This window comes from Haliotis asinina, chromosome 11, assembly GCF_037392515.1.
Source record: "Haliotis asinina isolate JCU_RB_2024 chromosome 11, JCU_Hal_asi_v2, whole genome shotgun sequence".
Classification (NCBI taxonomy): Eukaryota; Metazoa; Mollusca; class Gastropoda; order Lepetellida; family Haliotidae; genus Haliotis; species Haliotis asinina.
This window is the reverse complement of record NC_090290.1, coordinates 44,737,844-44,760,867: the sequence shown is the minus strand read 5'-3', so window position 1 is coordinate 44,760,867 and position 23,024 is coordinate 44,737,844. Positions and strand designations below refer to the sequence as shown.

Sequence of the window (23,024 nt, the reverse complement as noted above, 5' to 3'; positions counted from 1 at the left end):
AGGTTTACATTTTTGGCCCATAAAGCATTTTGAGCGGGAAATTTTTAGTTTTATTTGTTTTCTTTTTCTTGAAACATTATGTCTAGCGGATCCGTAAAACAAGATATACGATATGTTTTTGGCCTGATATCTTTTGATAATAACGGCTCAACAGTTTCAACAACTGAAGGCCTAGTATTAACACTGAAGGGGTTAACTAACTGTTCAGCACCACTCAGTGCTATGGGTGTATGATTCACAGTGATAAGGGGTATTATGTGGAATCTCTGGGAGGACAGAACCAGGCATCGCTGTGTAAGGAATACCCACATGCTGAGTGGAGTCATGTCCCTACACACGGTAGGTGAAACTGCTAAACTGTTAGGAGTACGTCGAGATGAGTTATTACAATGAAATTTTGTTGTTGCTATTGTTGTTGTTTTGGATGGAATGGTATTGGTATGTAAATATCGTTTGTATATAGATATATAGATATATGCAAAATATCTTCGGTACAGTGTGACTGAACGTCGCGTTCGTGATTATCGATTACACTTATTATAGCGACGTGCATGCACGTCGTGCGTGCGTATGTGCGTGCGTATGTATGTGTACGACTACTTGTACTGGTCCAAACTTATGCCGGATTTGAGTGTTAGCCTTTCAGTCCTTGTTTAGTGTTCTCAGCATAGGAAAGGAAACGTAAAATTTATTGTCTCAAATAAGAGTAAACATGTTTCCAGAACTTACTTCGAGGTCTTACATGTTGAATCCCACCAGGAAACATCAGGATACACAACTGATGCAGTAAAATCATTGTCTCTAAAAAGAGTAAACATGTTTCCAGAACTTACTTCGAGGTCTGACATGTTGAATCCCACCAGGAAACATCAGGATACACAGCTGATGCAGTAAAATCATTGTCTCTAAAAAGAGTAAACATGTTTCCAGAACTTACTTCGAGGTCTTACATGTTGAATCCCACCAGGAAACATCAGGATACACAGCTGATGCAGTAAAATCATTGTCTCTAAAAAGAGTAAACATGTTTCCAGAACTTACTTCGAGGTCTGACATGTTGAATCCCACCAGGAAACATCAGGATACACAGCTGATGCAGTAAAATCATTGTCTCTAAAAAGAGTAAACATGTTTCCAGAACTTACTTCGAGGTCTTACATGTTGAATTCCACCAGGAAACATTAGGATACACAGCTGATGCAGTTGAAACACAAAGCCTCGAAGCAGGTTTCACTTGACAACTGTCACTCCTTCATAGCTGAGCATTGCTATCTGAGGCAACAGACAACATTCAATCACCCTCGCCTCTCGATTTGGAGTGAGTGAGTGTAGTTTTACGCCGCTGGTAGCAATGTATTCAATCAATATGACGGCGGAGGGCACCAGTTTCCGATTTGGATCTGAAGGTACTGTGGCTAAATTGGTTTGGCACACTCACTCACTCACTCACTCACTCACTCACTCATTGTTTCAGACCCGCCATGTTTAACTGCACGGAGGCCGATGTGTGGGGAAATCCCCATACCTTCCAGTGTTCATACGGGTGCTGTGGCTCAAACACCTTCCGTTACTGTTGCTCTAGCAACGGAAACAGCTACGTACCAACACCATGGCAACCAGAGTAAGCATATGTTTCAATTATATCATCATTAAATACCTCCAAACATTCCAATATATGTGTATCCGTGTCGCGACGAACGGTGTTTGTAACACATTCAGACCAAACTGCCCCATCGGCAACAAGAGGGAGGTTAGACTGTTTGTTGTTTAACGCCGCGCTCAGTATCCCAGCAATATGGCCGCGATCTGTAAATAATCATGTCTGGACCACCCAATCCAGTGATCAATAGCATGAGCATGTATCTACGCAATCGGGATTAAAGGGGCATGGGCCAACCTAGTCAGCGAGCCTGCCCACCCGATCCCGTTAGTCGAATCTAACGACAAGCATGGGCACTGAAGGCCCATTTTAACCCGGATCTTCTCAGGTACCGAATATGTGGATCAGTGAGGATGCTTTCCTACATATTCCACTCAAAGATCGAGGGATCGAGTTCCAGGGATCGAGTTCCAGGTGCTACGTCATCAGCTGTGCTAGTGTGATGTGTAACGTGAACGACCTGTCGACAACAATGATGATGATTCGGGGATTTTATGTGCGCTTTCGGACATTTCATAAACATATACTCATTCTGTGGCTGCAAACCTCATATCACTCACAGGCAAACTGTTGCGCTAGTGGGTTTGCTCAGCGTAGAGAATATGACCAGTCTTCATATATGCGAGCGCTCGTATACATGAAGACTGGTCATGTTCTCTACGCTGCGCAACCACATTTGCGCTACAGTTTGCCTGTGTATCACTACTTTGACAATTTTACCAAGTGCACGCAGGTAAAGACCTGGGCCCCGCTTCACAAAGCTCTCGTAAGCCTAAGATCTCGTAAGTTTTCTCGTAGCATTTGTACCTGGCATACTGTAGCATAGGAGGTGCAAAGGCTACGAGAAAAGTTAAGAGATCTTAGGTTTACGAGAGCTTTGTGAAACGGGGGCCAGTTCGGTGAGCTAAAACTCACATTGACAGGAACAGCTGCTGTGAAAGTGAACGTAAAGGGCCAGCTAATTTCATGAAGCAGGCGGAGGGGAAGTTTTGTGGTTAAAGCGGTTGCTCGTCAGAAAGTTCGATTCCCACATAAGCATATCTCAGTCCAATTTCTGGTGTCCCAAGAAATTGTGATATTGCTGGTATATTGCTAAAACCAGCGTAAAACCATACTCAGTCACTTCCTCAAGTATTAAGATGACACGTGGTATGACACTGCTCGTCAAATTGACGCAGTTTGTTTTACTTCCGTACTTCCGTACTGAAACAAATGGCTTGCTACGTGCCTGTAGACATCATATTTGCATGTAACATGATTAAATATCGAGGTTAAAAACACAGAAATAGGATCAAATTGGATCAGTAAGTATACCATCCAAGCATCCGAAAAGTACTACACTACTGGGATATTTGGTTACGATCAGACAAGGAATACCATGGATATTTTAAACAAATGGCTTGTGATGGGCATCCGGCCTCCTGACTGTTTAGGTGAAGAAATTCTGCTAATATGGACAGGAGCCCAGTTCCTTTGTCCGTCACGGTCGAAGGAGTGGGCGCTGACCAATTTGCGGTCTGCTTTCGTAATTAGACCGTTGGCGAGAAGCATTATTCGCTCCGCATCAGTGCCCCTTTAACTGTTTCCGATTGAACCATTGGTTGAGAAATACTTGGTAAGTTCCTCAAAAATGTACAAACAAAAATCTCCCTGTGGTGTTTCAGTATACCTGGGTCTGTCATTGCCGGAGTGACGGCGGGCTGTGTCCTGGGGGTGGTCGTCATAGTGGGCGTGATCTATGCCTTGTGTAAGCACGCCAAAAAGAAAGACCGTTTCGTGGAACAGGCTATCAACAGACTCCGCGTTCCGCAAGGGAAAGCAACACGTACGTGTCCCAACAGTCATAATAATGATAACAGCGATTGTTTACTCCCAGACAGTAATAATACATATGTTGTTTACTGTAAAGCTCAACTCACTCACTCACTCACTCATATACGTCAAGCTTGACGGACTGTCTGAAGGACTGTGCACAGCTGCGTTCATAATCTGTATTACTGAATAAAATGGAAACTACTAAAAACGAAGCTCAGTCAGGATATCCGTTCATCAGTTTCTGCACCTACTTTGTGCACGTGCATGCGGCGGGCTCGCGTGTGTACCTATTTGAGATGAGGAGACACCTCGTAAGGATGGGAAAGCCACATTCACTCAGTGAGCCTGTTAAGGCTGCAGGAGTTGTATGATCCCCAGGGAGTTGAGATTGAAAATACGATGTGCCGTTGTTATGGACATCCAATGATCGATGGGAAAAATCGCCCTTGAGCAACTGAACTAACTGGATGTCGGCGCTATACAAATATATAGTTGTATTGTATTGTACTTGTACTTTGAGATTAGTTAATCCCCAAAAATGAGTACTGAAATGATGTTCTCCAAGTTAACATATGTTGAATCTCATGCGTGTCATTTTGGATATAACACGTTGTAGAGTTTGATGCCACAAGTTTGGATAGATAGATTGCCACACGTTAGATAGATAGATAGATACATACATACATAGATAGATAGATAGACAGATAGATAGATAGATACATACATACATACATACATACATAGACAGACAGACACATACATACATACATACATACATACATAGACAGACAGACAGACAGACAGACAGACAGACAGACAGACAGACAGACAGACAGATAGATAGATAGATAGATAGATAGATAGATAGATAGATTTAAATGTAACACTTACTGATACCCTTGGTTACAATCCGTCCATTTATCAGGTGAAAGCAATGTAACAATGACCACTCACTCAGGCACAGTTCAGGCAAAAGGAACAATGATGAACTTCTCGTTACAGGCCATGTGAACGTCACCACCAAGATGTACCCTGGCCCCAGGAGCGGGGTCAAGTTGTTGACAACCTATATACCCAGACAGTCTCCACAATTAACCTCTACCCCAGTCGCCGTGGAGCCTAGCAATCCAGAAAAGCAACTGAAATCAAAAGAGAAAGGTACAAAACTTTCTGGGACCACGGGAATAAAACCAAAGAAGCGTAAACCACAGACCCGCATTGCCAATACAACTGCTTCCGGGTTGAACCGGAAGTCACATACAGAAGCGACGACTCCCCGTCAAGTTGGGGGTGAGAAGACTAAAGTGAAAACAAGTCACGACGGCGGGAAAAATGTGAAAATGCAAAATTCTAACACGAAACTGACCAGGAACTTGAAAACAAAATGAGTCTGTGACTTGTGTTATATTTTTTATAAACACTTTGCTTAGCGTTGATTTTTAAATACACGTATACTACCCCATATATAAATACTAAAACAGAGGGTATGTACGAATTGCAAGAAAACTTCTACCATTGCATTTGAAATCCTACAAATTTTTTATTGAGCACGCGGTATCAGTATTGCGTTAACCAATGATTAAACAGGATTCATCACCGTAAGCTACAGTGAGGACTGAGGAGTTGCCAAAGGTGATCAGTGTTTAAGCTCATCTCGTAGGTTTTCTTGACCCACATTCTGTTGGACCCGCGCTGAAAAGAGTCCAGAATTCAGTTGCGAACACACAATTTTTATACCATATTTTATCGTTAACATTTGTTACTGTATCTTGAAGATATTATATGTTAACCTATTTCATATCCTATCGATATGCATTTAACATGTAAAGTAATCTATTAATTTTACAGCTATTTTTATAACATTTTTACATTTCTGAATATAAACGAGGTCATGCAGAGGAATTGTTTCCAGTATATCCACAAAGTGACTCTATTGATTTAGCCACAGGCAACTGTAGCGCAAATGGGGTTGCGCAGCGTAGAGAATATGACAAGTCTACTTATATGCGAGCGAAGCGAGCAAAGGTTGGATCATGCCAAAATAATATATCGCCACCATCAAAGGTACACTCCCATTTCCTCATTTGGCTGTGCTCTCAGATTTCCTGCCCCACGTCTAATAATTACTCGCGTGAAATATATTTTATTCAACATTTTAAGCGCCACTCGTGCTATTCAGATCGTTCTTCGTCTCCATTCCCCTGCCAGGTTCCGGTTGAACGAAGTGACAGAACACGAAAAAGCAGAAATTAAGCAAAAATACCATTTTGCTTAATTTTATCATGAACCTGTTGGAGTTTATTTGTCTTATCTGTCGTCGCTATTGGTAGATTTTTACATAAAAACATTTCTGGCGTAATGGGCGAAAGAAGCAGGGGAGGTAACTGTAAGTATTCACATGGAATAATACCCTCCTGTTCCTTCACTCCGTTGAACAGGAAGTTGGAAGGGGTAATGGAGGCGAAGAACGGTCTGATATAACACGAATTGAGCTTAAAATGTTGACTAATACATATTTAACATGAGTAATTGTTCCACATGGGGTTGGAAATGTGAGAGCACAACCCAGTGAAGAACTAGGTGTCTACGTTTGACTTTGGCGATATTTGATTTTGGCATGAAAAATATTTTTCGAACAGAAGTACGTTGCCAACCTTTGCTCGCTTCGCTCGCATGTAAGAAAACGGGTTATTTTCTCTATGCTGCGCAAACCATTTGCGCTACAGTTTGCCAGTGATTTAGCCGCCATCAAACATTCGTCCAATGGATCTCATTTTCTGCTGTTGTCACGGTGAACATGGGGATCTGCGTACGTATAACAAAATCACAGGTTAGAACTAACACTGGCGGAGCGAGAGACCTAATCGCCAGCACACGGGGCCATCGAACCAGTCGAACTAAGATTAGATGTAGTCATGGAACTTGTACACAAGATTATGTACTCTGTGTAAATAATTCTGACTTGCATGTGTTTTTGTTTTATTTATTATTTATTTATTTATTTGTTTGTTTGTTTATTTATTTATTTATTTATGTATTTATTTATCTATCTATCTATCTATCTATCTATCTATCTATCTATCTATCTATCTATTTATTTATTTATTTATTTATTTATTTATTTATTTATTTTTTTTTTTTTTTCGTCATTTATGATTAGGTTTATTTGATTATTTGATCAGCCCCGGGAATATACGAAATACATCAACAGAAAAATCTATGATTGAATGGTCAGTATGCTACCGAACAAAAGAATGTATAGCATCGTTTGGTTTGATGGTCATATATTGGATTATGTTAGTGCATATAGTGAAATAGTGTTAGATTGTGTCAGAATTTGTATCCCGAAAATGGGGACAAAGTCAGATTGTATCTGGACAGAAACCCCAAAAAGAAAGAAAGGCAAAACAAAACCACACGGGCTGCACAGGCGAAAATATTTCCTCCCTCGTTTGAAACTTCGTAATACTCTCACATGATATACTGTCATCTTTAATAAGATAAATGGACATGTTCTATGAGAACATTAAAAAGTACTTTTTTGAAAAAAAATATATATTGCACTACTCTAAGAGAGTCATTGTCCACCGATAGCTACGCCTGATTCTACAAAGGGAATGTAGTTTGGAAAATGTATTACCCCAAGCACAAACATTTAATTAGACGACTTGAGTTATGTAAAATGGAGTGACGACATACTCATATAGAAATGATATATAAGAAGAACTGAAAATGGTATTTTTACCCTGACATGTAACATTGCAAGGATGAAAGCTGGTAAGGAGTTAAAACGAAGTGCAGCGCCATGCGTTGAAAAGAATTGCACCAGGAGAGGTCTCATGCTCTCGTCTTCATCACAATTAATGTTTCATTCGAAAGTGAGATCAGGTGAGTGAGTACACTTTCATCGTCAAACTTCTTGTATCGAATTCTTAAAAACATATTTTGTCATACAGCGTGTAAAACAATAAGTTTAGTGTTTAATAGACTTCACCGACAAAATCAGTCGTATTCCGACGTCAAAGGGTGACGTGTGTTAGGAACTATAAATCAAACGGTAAAAACGAGAATTATACTGCTTGCTTTGCCATCAACATGGCTGCGCTTGAGGAGAGGTAACAATAAATTTTCCATGGACATGTAGACATTTTAGTTACACAATAAACTGCCGAGCCAAAAAGGGTTATACACTAGAGTGAGTGAGTATGCTTTTACGCCTCTTTTAGCATTATTTCAGCAACATCACATCGGGGGACACCAGAAATTGGCTTCACACATTGTATCCATTTAGTAAACGGAACCCGGACCTTTGGCATGAAGAGCGAACGCTTTACCACTAGGCTTCCCCACCGCCCCTTATACACTGGAAGGTTGGATCTTACAAGCCTACAACCGTTATCGAAAAGGTTCTCAAAACGTTATCAAGCAGGAAACTGTCTCCGAACAAATACAACTTTAACCTCCAAGATGCCGAGGGGATTTTACGCATATTCCGCATCATCTGCAAAGTGAACGTTGTGCGAGAATTGCGTTCATGCGTCACTGAATTACTTACGACTATAACATTAGACAGTAATTTAGGAAATGAAAATCCCAATCCGTAAAACGTAAATTCAAGCTCAATAATTAGACAGATTCAAATGTAAAGACATTGTTAAATGCTGTCATCCATTTCGTCATGACGTTGTGTCAAAAATGATATGGCCGGCATTTTATTCTACTTCAAAGTGATTTTTGAAGCGGAAGGCCGCCCCACCCACCCCCGAAAATAAAAAAGTCGTCGATAGAGTTTCGAATGCGAACCCGAGGTCACGGTGTTGTGGTCTCATGGCATTGTTCGAGGATCTTGCGACGTCATTGTATTGTGACGTCATGTGCTACGTATGACGTCATATTTTGTCACTTCGCCTCTTGCAACGGTATGTCGAGGAAGAATGTCGATACTCACCATAAACTTAAACGTTGTGAACCTACAGTATAGAGAGAGTGATGGATGTTGCAGTAGGTCACAACCACGAATCCCCAGAATCATTCCATGACGCTAGAGACGTCATATTACAGTCGTCAGTCCTAGACGGCAACGGCGACGGCGGCTACAACGACTACGATGAAAGCTGGTAAGGGGAAAGGAAGGGGTGAGTGAGTGAGTTTAGCTTTCCGCAATTTTAGCAATATTCGAGCAATATCACAGCGGGAGACAAAAGAAATGGACTTCACTCCTAGTACCCAGGTGGGGAATCGAACCTGGGTCTTCTGCGTGATGAGCGAACACTTTGAGCAATAAGCAACCCCACCGCCCGATAAAGGAATGAACAATTATGAGCTGGCGTATATTTTTTTTCTCGAGTTAAGTTGTCAAACGGACACAATTTTGCGTTTTAATGTAAACTCTCCGGAAAATGTAAATTGCATTCGTTGAAGTGACATCGATGGCCGAATCGATTGGACTCTTTATAATTATATTCGCTTTGTTTTTGTCATATTGTTGTGATGTATCTGTTTAACTGTTTAGGATGATGATGTGGTTGTGACGGTTTTTTTCCCTGTAGATGGTGCAGTATGTAAAATGTGTTTTTTTTTCTAGATCCAGGTCAACCAGTGACTTCTAAATACCAGAAAATAGTAGTAAATACATCGTTCAACGAAAACGGACATTGCAACATTGCATATCTACACCGCACTGACACATCATATATACTGTACTAACATATCATATATTCTACTAAGTTACTGACACATCATATATACTGTACTAACATATCATATATCCTAAGTTACTGACACATCATATATACTGTACTAACATATCATATATCCTACTAAGTTACTAACACTTCATATATCTTACTAAGTTACTAACACATCTACACCGTACTAACATATCATATATCTTACTAAGTTACTGACACATCATATATACTGTACTAACATATCATATATCCTACTAAGTTACTAACACTTCATATATCTTACTAAGTTACTAACACATCTACACCGTACTAACATATCATATATCTTACTAAGTTACTGACACATCATATATACTGTACTAACATATCATATATCCTACTAAGTTACTAACACTTCATATATCTTACTAAGTTACTAACACATCTACACCGTACTAACATATCATATATCTTACTAAGTTACTGACACATCATATATACTGTACTAACATATCATATATCCTACTAAGTTACTAACACTTCATATATCTTACTAAGTTACTAACACATCTACACCGTACTAACATATCATATATCTTACTAAGTTACTGACACATCATATACACTGTACTAACGCATCATATATACACTGCAATGACATAGCATATACACACTGCAGTGTACTGGGTAACCGTTTGCCGTTAGCACAAAGAAATACTGCCATCAAATAATATTTCTGCTCAGCATGATACATTAATCAATCATCATACTGTCTTCTACATCGCCTTCTTTGATCTACACACACCGTCACACACCAGCTAAAAGTTGAAAAATCTTTACAAAAATCAGTATACAGAGAGTAAATTCATTTAATTATGGTGTTTCTTTGGATTGTATACTGGAAGCTGGCAATGTCTTCTCATGAAGGAAAATTATTACGAGAAAAAATAGCTATATATCCAAAACGTGAATTTTCGACAATTCGATCACCTATTTATTATCACCTGGTTTTGTGTTTTCGACAAACCTGCGTTGTCACCTCTTGGGCTTCATAGCTGCCTTGACAAGCGCGTGAATATAGTTTTACGCCGTTTTCCCATAGTAATATCACGGCGTGGATTTCTATCTTGAGACCTCACCGTTAGGTCTTCATTGTGTGTTAACCCTTTTTTTTTTTTTTTTGAGTCACATGAATAAAGGTGATCAAAGCGTTGACACGATGATCCATACCTTCCACTGATTTAATCATGCATAGACATGAATATGAACAGTTTCTATATGGCTCTGTATATTACGTACCTCTGGGTCATGAGTACATCTCACATGCTCGCAAACATTTTACAGTCTCACTGGGAGGGTCATTTATTACGGAGGGTGTGTGTTTGTATGTTTTACATCAAAACGTAATTTCTACCAGAGTAACACATGACTGATCTTTCGTGATACCCATTCCTAGGTATGAAAAGTTAACGATGTGGGAGAATTGCTGCGTCAATAGAACTACCTACTTTACTTTACTACAGGAGTTTCCTATCCGATGGACACCTCGTCGCATGATCTTCATTGAGAGATGGGGATCTTAAGTTCGCATAGCTACTAGTACATGATATACCAGGAGCCTTCATTTCACGTACAGTACCGACGATCACTTTATTACAGGGGAGACTACTCTGAAGACTCAAGAGGCAAACCCCCCCGCCCACTCTCCAGTCCCAATCCCGTGGTGTTGTTGGTGCTGTTGATGGTGCCCTACGTGGTGTTGTTCTATCATGCCCTGCACGTTGGGGTGGATGTCAACTACGTGTTGTGGGTATGCATATGTGATGTACACTGTAACGTCCATTCAGGACAATAATAAATATTAATATCATTGTTGGTGGTGGCGTTGTTGCCCGCGCACGCACATGAAATAATCGTACGATATGGGTTCCGATTCATGAAGCTATCCAAAATCCTCTACTAAAGCGTAGACAGTTTCAATGGTACTTTGTGTTTAGGAAAGAGGAATAGAGTTAGAAGCCTTTTGCATTAAATGTAGGCGGGGGCTTACATGACAGATTTTTTAGAGTTGTCCGCCCTTTGCATACGATCGAGACTTAATAAAAAAATGTGTCGAATTCTTTTTTTTTTTTTTTTTTTCCTTTTTTTTTGTCATGACGTTACTGATGACTGATGTCGATATTTCGCCGTTGCAGGACGTTGCTGTCAACGCCGCCTACATGACGATGTTCGTCCTCAGTCTCCTGAGTGCTGCTAAATGTGAGGCATTAGTGCAACCCACAACGACATGTCGTGCTGGGTTATAACAAGTTATACAGTGGACTTACTCATTTTATGACACGGATCGAGAATGTTCGGGTTAGAATTGATCTTCAGTTACCCCTGCTTGTCACAAGAGGCGACTGCAGGGATCGGGTGGTCAGAATAGCCGACTTGGTTGACATATGTCATCGGTTCCAAACAGAGTACAACTAGCCTCTGAAATGAACATATTTCACTGAAAAAAGTTCACAGTAACTGACTTTCTTCATTTTAAGAGGCCATGGGAATCTAGCCTTTCCACATTTTCTATGCGCTTTCTTTGATGTGTTGGCTTCAGGGCCTGTACGACACACTAGCTTCCCAAGTTGATCGATGCTTATGCTATTGATCACTGGACTGTCTGGTCCAGACTTGATCATTTACATACCGCAGTCGTATTACTGGAATATTGCTGTCTGTGGCGCTAAACCAGCATTGCACTTTGAGGAACGGGGCTCTGACCCTGTCCAACTTAGAACCAAGTCGCCAGATTTCTACAGTTATAGAATTGCTTCAATTTTTCAGTCAACTATGCATATGTTTCCATTTCTCGCAGGAATATGACTTGCAGTCATTTGGCAGCGTCTGACTTGAAACACTAAGCTATCAAATGCGTTACTTCAGAGTTTACATCACATCTGCAATGTGCTGTTATACCGCGACACCAAGTCTTAATAAGGCGTTATGTGTGACCCTCCTCTCTATACCACTAGTGTACTACCACCGACAACGCTTGTTGGAGTGGACGGTACGGCTGCTGTACTACGCCAACGACGGCCCGTTGCCCGGGGTTCCCCTCAACAACACTCAGCGCTGCATAGGCGTCCAGACCCACAACACCGACTTCAACCACCAGGCCGACACCGTCAGAAACAACCACGCTGTCGAGACGAGGAGGATGCGTCGTCACATACTTCAGATGAGAAAGAAATATAGTTCTAGGGGTGAGGCGGTTTTGGTTTATTTCTTTGTTTGTTCAACGTCGCTCACAGCAAACTACTAGTGATATGACGGTGACTATGAACAATCAAGTCTGGGCCAGACAATCCAGTGACTGGTATCCTCACACTGCCAACAAAGGCCCATTTTTTTATTTTGTTTGCACCCTTTGTATTCCAATATTCCAGTAATATGGGGCACTCTGGAAATGAAAAGAGTCTGGACCCAACACTCCAGTGCATAAAAGCGTGGGTGTCGATCTTTTGCATCAAAACTGCTCACCCAAACGCATCCAGTGGATACTGATTGTAGCGCGTGTATCCACCCGTAGATGAGTGAGTTTAGTTCTACGCCGCACTCAGCAGTATTCCAGCTATATGGCGGCGGTCTGTAAATAACCGAGTCTGAAACAGACAATCCAGTGATCAACAGCATGAGCATCGATCTGAGAACCGAACGCTTGTGTCAACCAAGTCAGCGAGTCTGACCACCCGATTCCGTCACCGCTTACGACAAGCATGGGTTACTGAATGCCAATATTCTAACTCGGACCTTCACGAGTCACACCCGGGGATGGGTATGAGTACACGTGCAGTACGGGGTGTTAATCCCAACACTAGTTGAGATTAATCCCTTCTTACCGGACGTATTTCTTTGTTAGACAGACCGCCGCCACATAGCTGGAATACTGCTGAGTGCGGCGTAAAACTAAACTCACTCACCCACTCACTCTTTGTTTGATACACTGAGAGTATTCTTTGTTGTATTTCTTTGTTCCCAGTAAAGAAGCTTAAGGATTTTGCCAAGGAACGGAACTTGATCTTGTCGCGGCTGCAGCTGAAATTCCCGGAAGTTGAGCACGAGAAGAAGACTCTGATCGCTGAAAAGGACGCCATTGAGAAACAGTTAGAAGAGGAAAAACGACGGAACAAAGAGCTGATTGGTCGGTTTCAAAGAATCAACCAACAGTTTGGCAGACTCGGGCATGCGCCGTACCCACCCCCGCTAATGTCGCTGGACTGTTATAAATAATAAACAGTAAGACAGTGTCTTACACCGATGTTCTGAATACACCGACTTGCAAACGAAGATTCCAGCAATATCACGGCGGGGACACCAGAAATAGGCTGCACACATCGTACCGTCTTCAACGTGACGAGCGAACGCTTCTACTTCTTGGGTAACCCATCGCCCCAACAGTGCAAGAAACTCAAAAACAATATACAGTGGAAGCTGTCTAAACCGGCACTCATCGGGACTGAGGAAATAATCCAGTTTAGATAATGTACCAGATTGTAGAGATGTTATGGCGGTGTTGACACCCTGACGGATTGAACAAATGTCGGTTCTGACAGCTTCCACTGTAGTTGTGAAACCAATGTATATGAATATTTATCTTTTCAAATATAATTTTATATAAACATTAAATCAAACAAGTTATGAAAATATGCCTAAAATTAGGATTGAATTCAGATCAAGTCGAGTCGATCAAGAAGCATAGAAATATCAAATTTTGTAGAGATCCATATGTTCTTTGGCGGATTGCCTAGTGCCAAAGATCGCGGCTGTCTTCCTTGTAAACACCCATGTATGCCAATAAACTTCGTCATATTGATGTTGTCAGTGTTCTGGTTCAGTATGGAGATTGTTCCTGTTGATTTCTGGAGGGTGGTCTGGTTGGTGTTGACTGTTTCTTTCTTGTCAGTCCACGTGTACCCACAGGTGTTTGGTTCCTATCCGCGAACATCAGAGCGATGGCAGAACCCGAACATTCTGGTTGGCAAGGTAACCTTCAGGAATTCGTATGTCACCTGACATTATCTAGCTGGTTCCTTGAAGCTGTCGACTTAAGAGTGGTAATATCACCGTTTTAAACACCTTTGTGCGGTTAGGTTACCGTTCATTATCACGAGGCGCGTCTTCTGATGCTTCCCATATCATAACACCACCTCGTTCATGTGGTCGTACTCTTGGGCGGACAGAGGTGCCACTCGCACCTGCTTTAGATGGAGCCTCCCATTACCTTTGTGGACACAGGTTAGATGACTGTGGATTGACTGATACGATGTTGGTGCCGTTGGGGGTGTTGACGTCAATCACCTGTTCCAGAGATGTATAGTACGGGTGTAGCGGTCTCCCTGTTCCGGACCTATCGAGAGTTCGGCCTGTCAATTGGTTAAAGTGCACGCACCTCGCGTGTGGAACTGCCGACGGTTCCTGCAATATCGGTCTGTGACGCTCCCATTTTAGCCATACCAGAGACTCGCTTTCCCTTCTCCGAAAATAAGTGGCATACTTTGCCGTGCTTTAGTACTTGGCATGTCAAATGGCCCTGTATATTTCCCCCCCAAAAATCGAGCATTATGTGTAAAGTCGGGAAAACATGTTTTGCCAAATTTATAGGAATGCAAATGCACACAATTTTCGCAGTAATCGTAGACAGCGTTGTAGTGTTTGGGCGAATGTTTTCAGTTTGGAGACATTGGGAAGGTTTGTATAGGTTATATGGGGACGGCGACGTCGTATATTCGCTGTGTAAATCATAACAAGGACACATGATGTCTTTTAATGAGGTTATTAACTAGAACATATATGTTGAGTTGTGACTCACTATTTAATACTGATGGTTTTAGTTTCCTCTGTCAGCACCGTTTCAAACTAATGTGTTTTGTCAACTGGAAAGGACGTTGAAAAACTGCCTAATTCTGCTCTGCAATCACCATTATTGTTAAACAGAATAAAACAGACGCCACTTTCTACGAAGGAATGTCTAGGAATTAAAGGCTTTAAATTTATTAGTTTCGTTGCTGCTACGGGATTTTCTATTCTGATTGCATGTTGGATTTAACCCCCTGGATGCCGAGTTTTTTTTCAGGCGCACATTTTCATGAAGTTTGAAAAGTGAACGTTGTGCGAGATTTGCGCTCGCGTGGTCCTGGATCTGCGTACGGCTATGAAATTGCACAGACATGTAGGATATTTGATTTCCTATCCGTTGGTATAAATATAATTGCGGCTACCTCAGGGGTTTGAGAAAGAGACACTGCTAAATGTTGTCCAAAACTTTTGTGTGTGTTCAAAAACAGTAAATTTCTCAGTTTTTTATCATGCACCAATAAAAGCACTCTGCTACGATTTTTTTAATTTGGCATCTTTACGGGAAGTGTCAGCGAAGAAAATACAGCTTGATATCTGAACGACATAAGTGTATATGAAATGGATGTATGTGCTAATGCATAACGTCATACTCACAAAATCAAAAATGACCCGCAATAAATGTCAAAAATCGATTTTCTACTATGACGTCAAACGTCGACAGAGAGGTCATGCACGTATAAAGATAAGGGGGCATAACTCAGCTATGGTTTACATTAGGTCAATGTAACTCCGATCACATGGAGAGAATTTGCTGTGGATATGGACAGTATATTTTCGTGATGTTTTGTTCACAGTGAACCAAACTATTCCAACACAAATTTCCCCAATGTGAGAGGATACCTTTTGGTAGTTTCACAATCTGTAAGAAAAGATGCAAGTGTACTACATCAAAAATCAGGCAATAGCGATTTGGATGTCCCTATCCGATACACATTTTAGTTCTTAGATTCCCATATTCTCCTGTTTGTGTATATGTTTTTTTATTAATTTTCCATCATTATTAACGGAGTAACAGCCACATTTTCAAACGTAATGAAATAACTGAAAATAATGCGACATTTTAGTTGACGTCACAGCATGTTTTGTGCATTTTGTGACGTCGGAAAAAGACTACTCTGGTTGCTGATTAGTATATATCTAACCCTAATTTCCACTCAATGTGTAAAAGATTTCGGCTTCTGTGTCAGAATTCAACACTTTTCAGCCAAAATATAAAATGAATGGTATTATCACTGAAATAGTGTCCTGAATATATCAACAATTACACGGTTTTACTACATATCTTACTGTGAGCAACACGCGCACCTAGCATCAATTTAGCATAAATGAAAATTTCACAACACCTGAATGTTCATTGAGTATTCATTTAGGAAAAAGACTTTTCTTCTCATGATTATGAAATCAATTCCCTTCATAAGTATGCAATGAAAGGTACAAAGAGATCGATGTTTCAGTAAAGAAGTATTAGAAAATGGACGTAATGCTTGTCCAAATTAAGACTTGACCTGATGTATATATTTTTAACAATTTCCGTATAAATATTGTTTGAGTTATTCTGCCATCAGATATATTTTAATCGCATTTGAATTGACTTTCTTATCGAAAAACAACGATAATGAATCATGAAACGTTTTGACAAACTCGCACCTTGTCAATTAATATTGATAATAGTTTTGTCTATAAAAACGACACGAACCAATACAATGAACAAGACAATTCCTCTAAATAGTAGTATGTGTGTCCCTACATTTGATAAAATGTACAAATCATTTTCATTAATATTATCCGTTTTACTTATAAGTTGGAATTAAATCGTTGTTTATTAACCTGTTCATATGAAACTGCAATATTTGTCCCAACGTATTGAATATTGCACATCACGGGAACTAAAGCACATGTTGCAGTAATTACTACGTGTGATCTTCCAACACTTGTGTAGAGGCTTAAATGTGGTATAATACACTTACTTAGACAGTTTCCCATGTAAATATTATTCAAACAATCAAAAGCTTTCAAAGAATAAAAACGGATACCTTATATCCACACATGATATGGTGTTGAACATGGATATACGTAGATACTGAAATCAGTTTCATGAAAAAATATCTGAACGATGCGCAAAATATACATCACAATACTAAAAGTGCAATCGGAATGGTATGGGCATTGTGTTTACTCTTGTTCAACCGACCTTCACCTCAAAGAAATTGCCTAATATGTGCAACAATGTTGACGTATGACATCACTACCGATGACCGATTTCTTTCAAAATGGCGGCTTCGCTGAGAAGGGTACACAGGATTTTGCGACGACATTTTGCTTGATTCAGGGATCTTTTGTATATAAATGTGAGATGTAAGTAATCAGAATTATTCTGACTATCTGTGTATTGTGATATGTTCTTATCGTTTACATTGTAAATGACGGAAGAAGCCAGAAATGCCGATAAGTACCGTTGTCGTTCTGCGTGATTTTGCGTCAGTCATGGCGTCACGCTGCACTAAAAGTTTGACAGTTTCTTATGAATTACCAAATTATTTCATTGTATCTATTTTCAATTTGCTATTTTTTGCCACGATACTCTTCCCCTGAATATACTAAGCGTATTGAGCTATTGTAAGCAATGATTAGAGGGCTGGATGTTAGGAAATTTCCGAAAATGCTACGCATTGTAAAATTGGATTTTTTCTTTGTTTACATTTCAGTCAAGCGCTGTCTTTCGAGCACAGCGTTCGTTTTCATACAAAGTATCTTTCGTTTCGTTTTGTCTAGACAGTTGGTATTGGTGACAAAGACCATTTGTAATTTGATTCTAAGATATATGGGGAATTCAATGATGCATTTGTCGCAGCTAACTATGAAGTATACATGATGTAATGGGCTTCTCAATACCGGCCTTCTCGAAACGTGATTTAGTAAACACTATCCAATATGGCGGAAAGCGCACTTCGGCGTTCGTGTAAGTGTATTTTCGAAAACATCCCAACCGATTCTGGGTACATCGGTGACGTTTCAGAATTATCATTCCGGGTTACATGAAAACTTGATATCAGTGATCATTAATATGCTATTTTTGAAATTCATTACTCCCAGTAATTATCCGATTTTCACATTTCAAAACATACTGCAAATAACGCTGTGAATCTCGATTTTGTACAGTTTGAAAAATGGCGACATTTACGAAGAAGCCTATTTTGAAAGGCGATTTTAAGCACTTTCGCTTGGTCTGAGATAATACTGGATGGTATCAAGAAACTGGGAATTTTCCGCAGAATTCAAAACTGTGAAGTACTTATATATGCGTGGTATATTTAGAATTTTATTCGACTTCAAAGTGAGGGGTGAAGAGGAGGGACATATATGTCCCTGTGGCATCCAGGGGGTTAAGCCCATCTGCAACATTGCACAAAAATGACGTAAAGTTTGTAGTACCGCCATAAGACTGGAGTTCTATTGTGACGTAAACCGAATGACGCCAGAATTTAAACGACGTCACGGTTGATTGTTGTTGCGGTCTTTGGACTTAAATTCATTCATTCATTTGTTGACATTTCTCAGATTATCTCCAGAAGAACAAGCTCAACCCATTCAATCCCACTAACACCCAATCTCATTTCTAAATCTCAGAGAACTAAGAGCTGGTTTTAACAGGATTTTCAAGTCCATTTTCCTCTCCAACCAGATTTTCTCGGTTACTGATAAGCACTTGTCGTTTTCCTATACGCCCAGAAGTAAGTCATCGTCTTGTTGTGGTAAACGTGAACGCTATGGGGAAAAATGAGTCGTTTTATGAATATTGAAAAAGCAACATCAAGGACTTGTGAGATACGGGGCGGTGGTTACAGTGGTGGTTAACCCCCTGGATGCCACAGGGACATATATGTCCTTCCTCTACATACCTCACTTGGAAGTCCAATAAAATTCTAAATATACCACGCATATATAAATACTTCACAGTTTTGAATTCTGCGGAAAATTCCCAGTTTCTTGATACCATCCACTATTATCTTAGACCAAGTTAAAGTGCTTAAAATCGCCTTTCAAAATAGGCTTCATCGTAAATGTCGCCATTTTTCAAACTGTACAAAATCGAGATTCACAGCATTATTTGCAGTATGTTTTGAAATGTGAAAATCGGATAAGTACTGGGAGTAATGAATTTCAAAAATAGCATATTAATGATCACTGATATCAAGTTTTCATGTAACCAGGAATGATAATTCTGAAACGTCACCGATGTACCTAGAATCGGTTGGGATGTTTTCGAAAATACACTTACACGAACGCCGAAGTGCGCTTTCCGCCATATTGGATAGTGTTTACAAAATCACGTTTCGAGAAGGCCGGGATTGAGAAGCCTATTACATCATGTATACTTCATTGTTAGCTGCGACAAATGCATCATTGAATTCCCCAAGCATCTTAGAATCAAATTACAAATGGTCTTTGTCACCAATACCAACTGTCTAGACAAAACGAAACGAAATATATTTTGTATGAAAACGAACGCTGTGCTCGAAAGACAGCGCTTGACTGAAATGTAAACAAAGAAAAATTCCAATTTTACACTGCGTAGCATTTTCGGAAATTTTCCAACATCCAGCACTCTAATCATTGCTTACAATGGCTCAATACGCTTAGTATGTTCAGGGGAAGAGTATCGTGGCAAAAAATAGCAAATTGAAAATAGATACAATGAAATAATTTGGTAATTCATAAGAAACTGTCAAACTTTTAGTGCAGCGTGACGCCATGACTGACTCAAAATCACGCAGAACGACAACGGTACTTATCGGCATTTCTGGCTTCTTCCGTCACTTACAATGTAAACGATAAGAACATATCACAATACACAGACAGTCAGAATAATTCTGATTACTTACATCTCACATTTATATACAAAAGATCCCTGAATCAAGCAAAAAGTCGTCGCAAAATCCTGTGCACCCTTCTCAGCGAAGCCGCCATTTTGAAAGAAATCGGTCATCGGTAGTGATGTCACACGTCAACATTGTTGCACATATTAGGCAATTTCTTTGAGGTGAGGGTCGGTTGAACAAGAGCAAACACAATGCCCATACCAGTCCGATTGCACTTTTAGTATTGTGGTGTATATTTTGGGCATCGTTCGGGTATTTTTTCATGAAATTGATTTCAGCATCTACATATATCCATGTTCAACACCATAGCATGTGTGGATATGAGGTATCCGTTTATATTCTTTGAAAGCTTTTGATTGTTTGAATAATATTTACATGGGACATTGACTCAGTAAGTGTATTATACCACATTTTAAGCCTCTACACAAGTGTTGGAAGATCACACGTAGCCATTACTGCAACATGTGCTTTAGTTAACTGTGATATACAATGTTCAATACGTTGGGACAAATATTGCAGTTTCATACGAACAGGTTCATAAACAGCGATTTAATTCCAACTTATAAGTAGAACGGATAATATTAATGAAAATGATTTGTACATTTTATCAAATGTAGGGGCACACATACTACTCTTTAAAGGAATTGTCTTGTTCATTGTATTGGTTTGTGTCATTTTTATAGACAAAACTATTATGAATATTGATTGCCAAGTGCGATTTTGTCAAAAACGTTTCATGATTCATTACCATTGTTTTTCGATAATAAAGTCAATTCAAATGCGATTAAAATATATCTGATGGCAGAATGTCTAACTCAAACAATATTCATACGGAAATTGTTAAAAATATATACATCAGGTCAAGTCTTAATTTGGACAAGCATTACGTCCATTTTCTAATACTTCTTTACTGAAAAAGCGATCTCTTTGTACCTTTCGGTGCATACTTATGAAGGGAATTGATTTCATAATCATGAGAAGAAAAGTCTTTTTCCTAAATGAATACTCAATGAATATTCAGGTGTTGTGAAATTTTCATTTATGCTAAATTGATGCTAGGCAGGTGCGCGTGTTGCTCACAATAAGATATGTAGTAAAACCGTGTAATTGTTGATAAGTTCAGGAAACTATTTCAGTGATAAAACCAATCATTATATTTTGGCTAAAACGTGTTGAATTCTGACACAGAAGCCGAGATCTGTTACACATTGAGTGGAAATTAGGTTAGATATATACTAATCAGCAACCAGAGTAGTCTTTTTCCGACGTCACAAAATGCACAAAACATGCCGTGACGTCAACTAAAATGTCGCATTATTTTCAGTTATTTCATTACGTTTGAAAATGTGGCTGTTACTCCGGTATATAATGACGGAAAATTAATAAAAATACATATACACAAACAGGAGAATATGGGAATCTAAGAACTAAAATATGTATCGGATAGGGACATCCAAATCGCTATTGCCTGATTTTTGATGTAGTACACTTGCATCTTTTCTTACAAATTGTGAAACTACCAAAAGGTATCCTCTCACATTGGGGAAATTTGTATTGGAATAGTTTGGTTCACTGTGAACAAAACATCACGAAAATATACTGTCCATATCCACAGCAAATTCTCTCCATGTGATCGGAGTTACATTGACCTAATGTAAACCATAGCTGAGTTATGCCCCCTTATCTTTATACGTGCATGACCTCTCTGTCGACGTTTGACGTCATAGTAGAAAATCGATTTTTGACATTTATTGCAGGTCATTTTTGATTTTGTGAGTATGACGTTATGCATTAGCACATACATCCATTTCATATACACTTATGTCGTTCAGATATCAAGCTGTATTTTCTTCGCTCACACTTTCCGTAAAGATGCCAAATTAAAAAAATCGTAGCAGAGTGCTTTTATTGGTGCACGATAAAAAACTGAGAAATTTACTGTTTTTGAACACACATAAAAGTTTTGGACAACTTTTAGCAGTGTCTATTTCTCCAACCCCTTAGGTAGCCGCAATTATATTTATACCAACGGATAGGAAATCAAATATTCTACATGTCTGTGCAATTTCATAGCCGTACGCAGATCCAGGACCACGCGAGCGCAAATCTCGCACAACGTTCACTTTTCAAACTTTATGAAAATGTGCGCCTGAAAAAAAACTCGGCATCCAGGGGGTTAAAGTGTTCCGAAGAACCTGGTTCGATTGCTATACGTACAATGTGAGAAGCCCATTTCTAGTGTCCCCTGCCGTGACATTGCTAGAATATTGCTACAAACGGCGTAAAACCACAGTCTTCTCTCCTATGAGGCGCAGATTTGTTCAGCTCGAAGACAACATCATAACAGCGAGTGACAAGAACTACTTAGTGTCAGCGTCAGGTTGTCAGCATGTGATGCTGTTATGACACCAGCTATATAAACGTTTGACGACCTGGCTCATAGTCTTTGTTTCCTTAAGTCATGAAAGATACGTCAACTGCAGTATATTTCGTCAAGAAATGCGTCATTAGTTTTAAATACTTTCCAGGAAATGTAAAATTTATACATACGTCAGTTTGTTATTCATTGTTATTCATCTATCAAATATTTGAGGTTTTTGTCGAAAGCGTCATGAAGTTCGCGGTGAGCCTTCTTCAAACCGTATGACGGTGACCTATGAATGTATCTTCCTGTATCAGCCAGTGTATCATGAGTCATCACATCATCGAGGACAATGTATTATATATGTCACCAGTCTCGTCATTGTCATCAGAGACCGGTAATTATGTCATCAGATCGGTAATTATGTCATCATAGACTGGTCATTATTTAGTCAGAGACAAGTGATTATGTTATCGGGCAAGTCATTATGTCATCAGATGACCGATTATTATGTCATAAGAGATTAGTCACTATGGTATCAGAGACCGGTCATTATGTCATCATAGACTGGTCATTATGTCATCAAAGACCGGTCATTATGTTATCAGAGACCGGTCAATAAGTCATAAGAGATTAGTCACTATGTCTTCATAGACCGGTCATTATGTCATCAGACCGGTCATTGTATCATCAGAGACTGGTCATTATGTCATAAGAGATTAGGCACTATGTTATCAGAG

At 39.7% G+C, this 23,024-nt stretch overlaps 2 protein-coding genes across 2 annotated transcripts; both read left to right on the top strand.

Moving 5' to 3' along the window:
* The first annotated feature begins 284 nt into the window (after positions 1-284).
* LOC137255460 (uncharacterized) lies at positions 285-4,863 on the top strand. Its single transcript, XM_067792897.1, has 4 exons — positions 285-339; positions 1,475-1,621; positions 3,325-3,485; positions 4,478-4,863. Exons 2-4 carry the CDS (start codon positions 1,482-1,484, stop codon positions 4,861-4,863), a joined length of 687 nt encoding a protein of 228 aa, XP_067648998.1. The 5' UTR covers positions 285-339; positions 1,475-1,481.
* A 3,601-nt stretch (positions 4,864-8,464) lies between these two features.
* Positions 8,465-13,416, top strand: LOC137255228 (uncharacterized). The gene is made up of 5 exons (XM_067792661.1): positions 8,465-8,592; positions 10,804-10,954; positions 11,340-11,403; positions 12,159-12,389; positions 13,166-13,416. The coding sequence occupies exons 1-5, from the start codon at positions 8,465-8,467 to the stop codon at positions 13,414-13,416; spliced, it is 825 nt and encodes a 274-aa protein (XP_067648762.1).
* Positions 13,417-23,024: the final 9,608 nt, after the last annotated feature.